Below are 9,434 nucleotides of genomic sequence, written 5' to 3'. Positions count from 1 at the left end.
AAAGGCAAAGACAGAGTCCGCGCTCTCCGATTGCGCAGAGTCCAGGGATAGTGCTAATATGTGGACGCGTCTCCCCCTCACAATGGAAGCTTTTTGAAGGAAGGTTTCACATAAGTCTTTGCCTGTCTATCCTCCAACAAAAGGCACTTATGGACGTCTGTTGATTGAAGCCTGCGTTCCTCATTGAGACTGACTGAGAATCTGGGAGGCGGGGTGGGGATGGGGGGACTAAATCTTCCATGGGCGGCACCCCTGTCCCTACTTCGGGACCTGCTCACAACGTGCCCGCGGAGGGATTACAGTCTACGCCTTTCTTCAGTTCAGGGCTGGAGGTGGAGAAGAGACCTGTTTCCCAAGATGGATCAGTGGAGAGAGAGAGTGGAGTCCGGAGGGTGAGTGAAACCCGAGAAAAAGACCTGGAGACTTAAAGGGTCAGACATGAGAGTCAGAGATTCCCCGAAACAGAATGACCTATAAGCGACAAAGAGGGGCTCTGAGAGACAGGCTTGTAAAGGATAGGGGTGGGGTATATAGAACTGAGACCTGGATTGGGTCCCTGGGACCTGGGTTCCAGTTCTGTGCTGCCCTCAGCTCCCTCAGGGTCATTAACTTAATCAGTAAATCAACACACACTGATTAAGTGCCTACTATGTGCCAGGCACTGAGCCAGAGGCTGGAGATAGGAATAAGCTGAATGAAACAGTCCCTACTGACTGTTCCTTCTGTCCGGACTTCAGTGTTCCCATTTGTAAAATGGGGGTGGGGAGAAGGGTGCAGGCTGAATTCAATACTGTCTAAGGACCCTTCCAGCCCTGATATTCCATTTTCTGTGTCTTAAGATTGTGGTTCTCCAGATCCATTCAAAGAGTCTGAAAGGTGGAAATGATTTTCATAATAATGCTTAATTAATTCTTAATTATATAATACATATTAATTGATACTGTGTAATTTTTAGCATGGTAGATATTGATGCAGATAACCCACATAAATAAAAGCTCTTGTGTGTGGAGGGGGTGTCCTCCGTAATTTTTTAGAGTGAAAAGGTGTTCTAAGACCAAAAAGATGGAGAACTGTGGTTCTAAGGTGCCCTCTAACTCTGACATTCCCTGTTGTACGACCCCTCCCAGCTCTGACATCCCATGTTCTAAGGCTCCTCCCATCTCTGACATACCCTGTTCTAGGAACCTGATTAAAGATAGGAGACTCAGACAAGGACAGGATGAGTGGGCCCTAGCTGGGGGAGCACCCAGAAGGGAGCCATAATGACTTGTTCCTTTCCCTTATGGCAATAGTATGACCTCTGGCCTTCTCTTATTGCAGGAATGGTGTCTCTGAACCCCAGAAGTCACCAGGCTCCATCCCTACCCCCCAGACCCTGGCCCCGAGTCAGGCAGGACCTGGGCTGGTGATGGCACCAGGGCCTGTGCTGCCTCAGCTCCCTGAGGGTCTGGCTGCTCTCACCATCCCCATTCGACTGGATGCCCTCTCCTACCTTCTCCACAGTGCCCTGCTTGGAGCCTACAGCCTCAGACCTGGCCCAGCCCTTTGTCCTTGCTACCCTAACCCTTGCTGTGCCCGGCCACTAGCCTCAGATCAGCCTGCAGCCCAGGATCCCCCCAAACAGCAGTGGGCCAGAGGCCAGAGCCAGAGGGAAGCTCTTTGGCCAGGGGAAGTGGGGCGCACGGGTGGCAGAGGGCTGGGAGTCCCTATGGGCACCACCAAGCAGAGCCAGAGGGTGCGCCCTTCACCCATGCGACCTCCTATCAAGGACCAGGGCAGTGAATACCAGCGCCGAAGACCCTCTGCTCCTCTGTCAAAGCCTAAGGAGGAGCGAGTAAGCAAGTACCACCAACGAAAAGCCATTGCCACCTCCACCACAACACCCCTAGATGAGTGGGAGAGAGAATACCAGCCCTGCAGGCCTTCTGCCCCTCCCCCTCAGCCGAAGGAGGACTATGAGGGCAGGTACCACCATCAAAGGGACCCAACTCCAGGCACCACCCCACCTGCTGAGGACTGGGAGAGTGAGTACCAGGGAGCCCACAGTCCCACCACACCAGGCCCCCAGGATGCCACCAAAGTCTGCTCTGAGAATGTGCTCCCGGACCCTGGGAATAAGGAGAGCAGCCCAGATGCTCAGGCCCCTCAGCCCTAAGGGGACACCTTCCCTCAGCATCTGGAGTGCTTTCCCAGCTTTGTAGTTGGACTATGAAGGCTGGAGTTGCTCTCCTCCAGAGGCCCAACTCTGAAGCAGACCTGGACATCCCTAGTCCTAAATCCATTCCCATCTCCAATCACACTCCCACCCACACAGCCACAACCCTTTTCCTACCTTTACTCCCATTTCCCACACTAGGTCCCATCGGTGACTCTCACCCTGGCTGGAGGTCTTCTCCCAACAAAGAATGGGTCTCCATCTTCCATTTGTCTGGCAGGTCCAGGTATCTGGTAGTTCTTCTTTGCCCTGTCTCTCTTCACAATTTACACTTAATGGGGACCTGACCTTAGGAACTCTAATACCTATTCTGGCTCCCAGTAAAGGACCCGAGCATTTTAATCCCCATCAGGGATCCCTGCACCCTAATTCCTTAGTTCTTGAGCCTCTAGAAACCCAAGCATCCTGGTCTCCCAGTCCATTAATAAAAATGTTCTGATCAATAATTTTTCTGTCCTGAGTCTTGGCAGCAGAGGGTTAACCAAGAGAGGAGAATATTTTGGAGCTGGGAGGGGCCAGGTAACTATGAGGTTCACAAATGAGCTGAGGAAGATCAAAGGAAGGCAGGGGGAAGCCCTGAGGAGCAGGGTGTGGGGGCCTACCCTTCCCCCCAAATCACTTGTCTCAGCAATTCCTATTTAGGGCCTGCTTTGTCAACTCAGCAGCTATAGGCACTAGAAGCTACTGGTGCCTGGGCCTATTGTCCTGAGGGGTTAAGGGATTTGGGGGCACCCAGGGGAGGGCATTCAGGAAGGGCTGGGGCTGGACTGGGACTCAGTCTGTGCCAGGGGGACGTGATCATCGGAGGGTTCAGCACCATCTCTGCGACCAAGGTATGGAGCCAGGCATCAGCTCCTATACTAGGAGACATAGGCAACTAAGAGCCCAGCCCCAACCCCTATCGAGGGTCCAAGGATCCTGAATTCCCAGTATGCCCAGCTCCTGCTCCTTCAGAGACTCATATCCCCAATCCCACCACCACCACCATCTTGGGGACCCAAGCATCTAGTCTGTCCAGCTCCCCTGGTGGCTGCCAAGATAACCAATTCTCCTGACAATTCAACCCTAGGCACTTGAGTGTCTGCACCCCCCTAGCCCCACCCACTGTAGGTATCCAACATCCTCACTTGGAGATTTGGGTGTCTTACATCTTTGGACTCCCAGAGACACCAAGGTCTCTACCTTGATAGCTCATGTGCCCAGGGGACTTAGAACCCAGCCCATTTTCCCTGAGAAACCAGGCATCCTGATGCCCCAAACTCTGCCCCGACCCTGCCTCTGCCCCTCTAGGGACCCAAATACACAGGTTCCACCACTCCCACCCTGTCAAGGACTTAGAAAATCAGATCCTCTCCAGGATATGTGTCTTTATACCTTCTGGGACACTCAGGTGGCCAACCCCACCTCCTCCCAAGCCAGAACATTCAAGTTTTGGTGAACTAGATGTTTCCCTGTCTTTTCCATTCTCACCTCTCTGAAGGACTCAGACATCCCAGATCTCTGCCACTAAACTGTCAGAGACACAGAGTCTATCCCCAGACCCCAGCCTCCCTCAAATCAGGTCTACAAGGACCCTGGCATTCTTATGACATAAAATTCCCATCTCCCACCTTCCAAACAAGTCTCAAAGACTCAGGTATGCAGCCTCTGCCCTTTGGAGGATCCGGACCTCTTAGGTCCCCAAAGTTGTGAGTCTAGTCCCACAGCCAAACACTTGATCTCTGTGGCAAGCTCATCTCTTTTCTTCCTCTTCCCCTCCTGCTCCCACCTCTCCCAGGACACCATGTACAGCTTCATGGGTGGGGGCCTCTTCTGTGCCTGGGTGGGGAACATCCTCCTCGTGGTTGCCACTGCTACAGACCATTGGATGCAGTATCGGCTGTCTGGGGCCTTCGCTCATCAGGGGCTGTGGCGCTATTGCCTCAGCAACAAATGTTACCTGCAGACTGAGAGTATCGGTAAGAGGGTTGGGGTTGGTAAGGTGGGGGGCATCCCCCTGTGGGACTCACACAGAAGCCTGCTGGGGCATCAGACATTTGGCCCTGACTGGATAGAGCAGGCAAGACAGGCACCAGAGACCAGAACGGGTGGACAGGCACACAGGCTGGGGAGATTCAGAGATGTGCAGATTGTCAGAACTGGGCAGGTCTTAGAGAATCTCAGCTAGGAGGAATCTCGGAACAGAATGTCAAAGTGGGCAATACCCTTAAAAGAGAAAATGCCAGGAATGAGAGGAACCTTAGAACAGGGAGTGTCAGGGCTAGGAGGGGCCTTAGAACAGAGAATGAAACCTAGAACTGAGAGAAGACTCAGAGATTTATCAGTCCTGTCTTTTAACCTGAAGCAATGATGTAGCAAACCGAGTCCTGACTCAGACATTCACTGGCTGTGCAGCCTCAGAAAAGTACTTTAGTCCTCAGGGCCTCAGTTTCTTTCTCTGTAAAACTGCTCCCATCCCCACCGCCCTGTGAGGCAAAGGCTCTGCAAGCCTTGCTCATCCCTACTAATGCCCATGCATTGGGTAGATCAGTCCCCCAGCTGTCGACCAGTCCTCTTCAAACACAGATGTGACCTGGCGACTGCTCCCCTGCCCACACAGCTGCCATCTCCACCATTGTCCATAAAAGGCAAAATGAATTCCTCCATTTGCCCCTTACAGCCCTCTGCAACCTGCGACCAACCCACCTTTCCCAGATAATTTTACACTATTCTACCGCACATGCTGGCCATTCCAGCCAAATGGCAAGTCTAGCTATGGCCATCCAGGATGTTCCAACCTTCATCTCTGCAAATGGCACAAGCTGCCCCCGATGCCTTGAGAACATGCCCTCCTTATCTGGAAACTCCTTATGGAGCCTCCTCAAATCGCTGCCTCTCTCCCACCCCTCAAACTTAGGGTCTAGTAGTACAGTGGAAAGAACGCTCAGCCCAGAGTCAGGAAGACCTGAGCTCACTGTACTAAAACACTTGCTAGCTGTGTGACCCTGGGCAAGTCACTCAACTTCTGTCTACCTCGGTTTCCTCATCTATAAAATGGAGATAATAATAGTGAACTACAGTGTTGCAGTGATAAGATATTTGTAAAGCATATAGCATAGTACTAGGCACATAGTAGGTGCTTAATAAATTCTTATTTCCTTTCTCATCCCTTCTTTCCTAGCATTAAGGGAAATGGGAAAAGCTTCTTTAAAAAGATGAGATCTTCCTTCCTTCTTTCCCTTCCTTTCTTTTCTTCATTCCTTCTCTTTCCCTCTCCCTTCCTCTTTCTTTCTTTCCCTTCCTTTCTTCCCTTCCTTCCTTCTTTTTTCTTTCTTCCCAACAATCCATTAAATTAAATCCATTCTCAAATTTTCCTGAAACATTTGGGATATATCTCTGCTTACATATCTACCACCATCACAATCTACTTTGTAGCCTGCTTATCCATGTACATTAAATTAAGGAATGCTACTGGAATTTATTGAAAGATGGAGATGCAGATAAAAACCAGGAAGAAGAAATAAAACATGAGAAAAAGATATAGGAAGAGTGAGAGCCAAAGAGAAATAGAAAGAGGGATAGAATGATATAAAAAAGGAAGAGATTAGAGATAGCAACAGAAACCAGAACATCGAGGTAGAGATAGGGAAACAGAGCTATAGAAACAGACAGGAGGGAGGCAGGGTAGGGAGACAGAGAGACAGACAGAGACTCAGAGAAACAGAGACAGAGAGATAGGGAGAGAGAGAGGGAGAAGTAACCAAGACAGGCTGCAGACACAAACAGAGAAATCAAGTAATGGGGAGGGAGGGAGGGAGAGAAGGAGGGAGGGGGAGAGAGAGAGAGAGAGAGAGAGAGAGAGAGAGAGAGACAGAGACAGAGACAGAGAGACAGAGACAGAGAGACAGGAAGAGAGAGACAGAGACAGAAAGAGAGACAGAGACAGAGAGGGACAGAGAGACAGACACAGAAAGAGAGACAGAGAGAAGAAAAAAGAGAAAGAGACAGGAAAAACAGAGACAGAGAGAGAAAGGGAAGAAAGGGGGAGAGAGAGAGAAAAAAGGGAAGAGAAGAAGAAGAAAAGAAAGGAGGAGGAAAGGAGGGAGAGAGAGGAATGGGAGGTGGGAGGTGAGGAAGGAAAAGAAGGAGGGAAAAGAGAAACAGAGACAGATAGAGACAGAGATGAGGAGGGCAGAAAAAAACAACCGTAGGGAAACTGAGATGGAGACAGAGAAAATGATAAAAAAAAAATCCAACCTGGATCCTTCTCAAACAAACTTTCACTCAGTCAAACGTCTTCTGTCTTCTACTGGTGAAGTTGGCTTCTTGAACCCAAGTGTAGAGATTCAACCACATTGATCCAGTTGGTCAATATCTTTTTAGATGCTGTCTGTGTCATGCTGTGTGCTGGCCATACCTTCCCTGAAAATTCAACATGCATGTCATCTTTGCCTTTAATCTGATTTGTTGAGAAAAATATGACTTCACAAAGGCCACACATCCATTTAGTGTCAGAGCCAGGAATGAGAATAGCAGTTAAAAATCATTTAAGACCTTGTCTTCTAAGAGACTATGAAAGGAGATTGAAAAAATATCTGACCAATCCTGCCAGGTTTTGAAGCCTTGAGCCCAAGCCCAGCAGCAACTTGGCTGAGTGTTGAGAGGCTTGTCACCAAAAGGTTGGCCAGAAGGGGCCAAGTTCTTTGGGAAAACTGGAAGAGGGAGAGAATACTGATCCTGGAGTGGGGAGGGTTTCCCCACAGGCTATGCCTATGCAGAGCTTGGAAGGAAGAGAAGGCTTCTGCAGGGCACACACAAGGACCTGGGGGATGACCTATGGGTTTGTAATGATCTGGAAGAAGTTAAGAAAGCTCTCCCCACCCAAAGGAGATAGAAATGTAGGAGGGGCATTGGGGAAAAAGGCAGAAAAGGGCAGCCCTCCAAGCTGGTTCTGCAGGGAAGCAGCTGGACCTGGATTCCTATCATGCCTGAGCCACAGACCAGCAGTGTGACCCTACACAGATCACATAGCTTCTCTGGAAAACTCAGGGACTTGGGGAAAGAACACAGAATCTAGAGTCCAAAGGACTTGGGTTTGAACTCCAGATCTGCCATTTAACCACATGAGACTTCAAGGAATTCATGAAACCTCTCTCGGCTTCAGTTTCCTCATTTGTAAAATGAGAGGGTTGGACTTGAAGTCCTCTGAAGTATATTCCCACGCCTGCTGCTGCTGGGAAAATCAAATGGTCTTGTGTATGGAGAGCACTCTGTAGGATTTTAACTTTTTGTTGTCTTTATTAAGCACTGGGCTGGGCAGTCGGTGTTTTATCCTGTAGGTAACAAGAGCCACTGGAGGATTATGAGCAGGGGAGGAAAGATCAGGAAGATTACTTTGACAAATGTGTGAAGAAAGAAGAAAAGAGAGGACAGAGGCTCTGTCAAATGCTCTGGAGACTGAGGGCAGAGAAAAAGCCACTAGATTTAGTAATGAGGTCATTGGTAACCATGGAAAAAGGTCATTTTAGGAGCTGGTAGGAATGGATGCAGATTGCTGATGCCAGAGTGAGTCGAGATTTATATTTGAGGTTGGGAATGGATGGTGGGGAGATCATGCTAGGGGAAGGAGAAAGAGTATGAGGGCGCGGAGAGAGGTTACAAATGGACAATGGCAGGAAGGAATCAATGACTTAAAGACACAATAGGGTACACGGGAGAGTGGGGATTACAGCAAGACAAAAGATGGGAGATAGAGATATGGGAGTAGGGGAGTAGAGTGTCTGTATATCATCCCAGCAAGACCCCAACATTCTATTGCTGGAGCCCAAGAATGGAAGAAGTGAGCAGCTGTTAACTCTTCAATAGCATATTGGAATGCGACTCGAGCCTTCATGATACTGGCTGCTCTCTGCTGCTTTGCGGGTATCATCATTGGGATCCTGGCCTTTGCCCAGCTGCCCACCTTCCACCGCCTTACACGCCCCTTCTCAGCAGGCATCATGTTCTTTATTTCCAGTAAGTGACCAGCCTCCTCCCTCCTCCCCTTTCCCACCTGGCCTTTGCCTGGACTCAGGACCTCCCCCAACTGGGCCTGGACCCACTCAAAACAGTTGGAACCCTAAGAACAACAATGACCCTAAATTCACATGCCATCGCCCTCCACCAGCTCTCACCCCAGTCCATCCCTGAATCTAGAATCAAGATCGTAGCCCCGACTCTTCATCCTTTATCATTATCCATAAACCTATCTCCAATCCCATTGCCATACCCATTCTTAATCACCAACTCCAACTCAATGGATATAGAGTCAGTGACTCTAGGTCCATGCCCTCATCCTCTATCCCCATCTCCATCTCCATCTTCACCTCCTACCCTACCCCATCCTTACTATATCCCAACTACATCCCCAAATCCAGCGCAGTCCCTATGGCCATATCTGCCCTCATTCTCCTTTCCCACCCCTCTTTCTACCCTCACATTTCCTGTTTGCATCCTTCCCTGGGCCTCTGTCTTATGTCCCAGCTCTCTTCGTCCTTCTTGCCATGGCCATTTATACTGGAGTCACTGTCAGCTTCCTGGGCCGGCGCTTTGGTGACTGGCGTTTTTCCTGGTCCTATATCCTGGGTTGGGTGTCTCTACTCATGACCTTCTTTGCAGGTAATGATAGACCAGGCTGAAAGGGGTGGTATCAGTCAGGGTTTGTGGGAGACACGGTGGTGAATTGGTGGGGATGAGACCTTACATCCTTGGCCTGGCTTCCCTCAGCCCCTCTGTTTTTGTAGGAATATTTTACATGTGTGCCTACCGAATGCATGAATGTCGCCGCCTATCTGGGCCTCGCTGAGTCCTGACATCCTCCATGGAGCCCTGGATACTCCCTGTCCTTGACCCCAATAACACCCCTCCCTCTCCCATTCACACTGGGATCTGACCTCAATGAAGGCTGAAGGAACAGGAAGTCTGGGTCCCTGAGGGGGTGGGGGTAGGGTGGTCCAGATGCTTGAGACTCTGAGGGGGGTAGAGCTGGGTCTAGCAGAGTCAGGATACCTGGATCTCTGGGAGGGGGTGAGAGCTGGGGCTCAGACATCTGAGCCCCCCATGGGCCAGTCACAGAAGCTGGATATCTGGGCTCCCAAAGAATTTTGGGATGGAAGTCTGAATGTCTGGGAGCTAGATTGAGGCAGGGGGGAGGGAAGGATGGAAAGGATTGTTCTGACCTCTAATAAAACAACTGTGAAGC

At 50.0% G+C, this 9,434-nt stretch overlaps 2 protein-coding genes and 1 long non-coding RNA gene across 3 annotated transcripts; 2 read left to right on the top strand and 1 right to left on the bottom strand.

Annotated features, from left to right (window-relative positions):
• Positions 1-313: 313 nt before the first annotated feature.
• C5H19orf84 (chromosome 5 C19orf84 homolog) lies at positions 314-2,661 on the top strand. Its single transcript, XM_072607795.1, has 3 exons — positions 314-392; positions 1,321-2,024; positions 2,357-2,661. The coding sequence occupies exons 1-3, from the start codon at positions 358-360 to the stop codon at positions 2,500-2,502; spliced, it is 885 nt and encodes a 294-aa protein (XP_072463896.1). The 5' UTR covers positions 314-357; the 3' UTR covers positions 2,503-2,661.
• Positions 2,381-7,707, bottom strand: LOC140503650 (uncharacterized). The gene is made up of 2 exons (XR_011966841.1): positions 6,452-7,707; positions 2,381-4,161 (listed from the first exon to the last, which is right to left on the bottom strand). It is a non-coding gene; the product is annotated as an uncharacterized lncRNA (long non-coding RNA).
• LIM2 (lens intrinsic membrane protein 2) lies at positions 3,999-9,428 on the top strand. The gene is made up of 4 exons (XM_072607798.1): positions 3,999-4,173; positions 8,060-8,209; positions 8,717-8,851; positions 8,977-9,428. The coding sequence occupies exons 1-4, from the start codon at positions 3,999-4,001 to the stop codon at positions 9,036-9,038; spliced, it is 522 nt and encodes a 173-aa protein (XP_072463899.1). The 3' UTR covers positions 9,039-9,428.
• The last annotated feature ends 6 nt before the right edge of the window (positions 9,429-9,434 follow it).

Source organism: Notamacropus eugenii, chromosome 5, assembly GCF_028372415.1.
Source record: "Notamacropus eugenii isolate mMacEug1 chromosome 5, mMacEug1.pri_v2, whole genome shotgun sequence".
NCBI classification, from domain to species: domain Eukaryota; kingdom Metazoa; phylum Chordata; class Mammalia; order Diprotodontia; family Macropodidae; genus Notamacropus; species Notamacropus eugenii.
This window is presented reverse-complemented; position numbering and strand designations above follow the sequence as displayed.

Bases quoted from the DNA above. Each gene is read 5' to 3' on its own strand.
- C5H19orf84 (XM_072607795.1), top strand. From the start codon at position 358: ATGGATCAGTGGAGAGAGAGAGTGGAGTCCGGAGG. The intron at 393-1,320 runs GTGAGTGAAACC...CTCTTATTGCAG, and splicing joins GAGAGAGTGGAGTCCGGAGG to GAATGGTGTCTCTGAACCCC. The intron at 2,025-2,356 runs GTGAGTACCAGG...TTCCCACACTAG, and splicing joins ACCTGCTGAGGACTGGGAGA to GTCCCATCGGTGACTCTCAC.
- LIM2 (XM_072607798.1), top strand. From the start codon at position 3,999: ATGTACAGCTTCATGGGTGGGGGCCTCTTCTGTGCCTGGGTGGGGAAC. The intron at 4,174-8,059 runs GTAAGAGGGTTG...ACTCTTCAATAG, and splicing joins CCTGCAGACTGAGAGTATCG to CATATTGGAATGCGACTCGA. The intron at 8,852-8,976 runs GTAATGATAGAC...CTGTTTTTGTAG, and splicing joins ACTCATGACCTTCTTTGCAG to GAATATTTTACATGTGTGCC.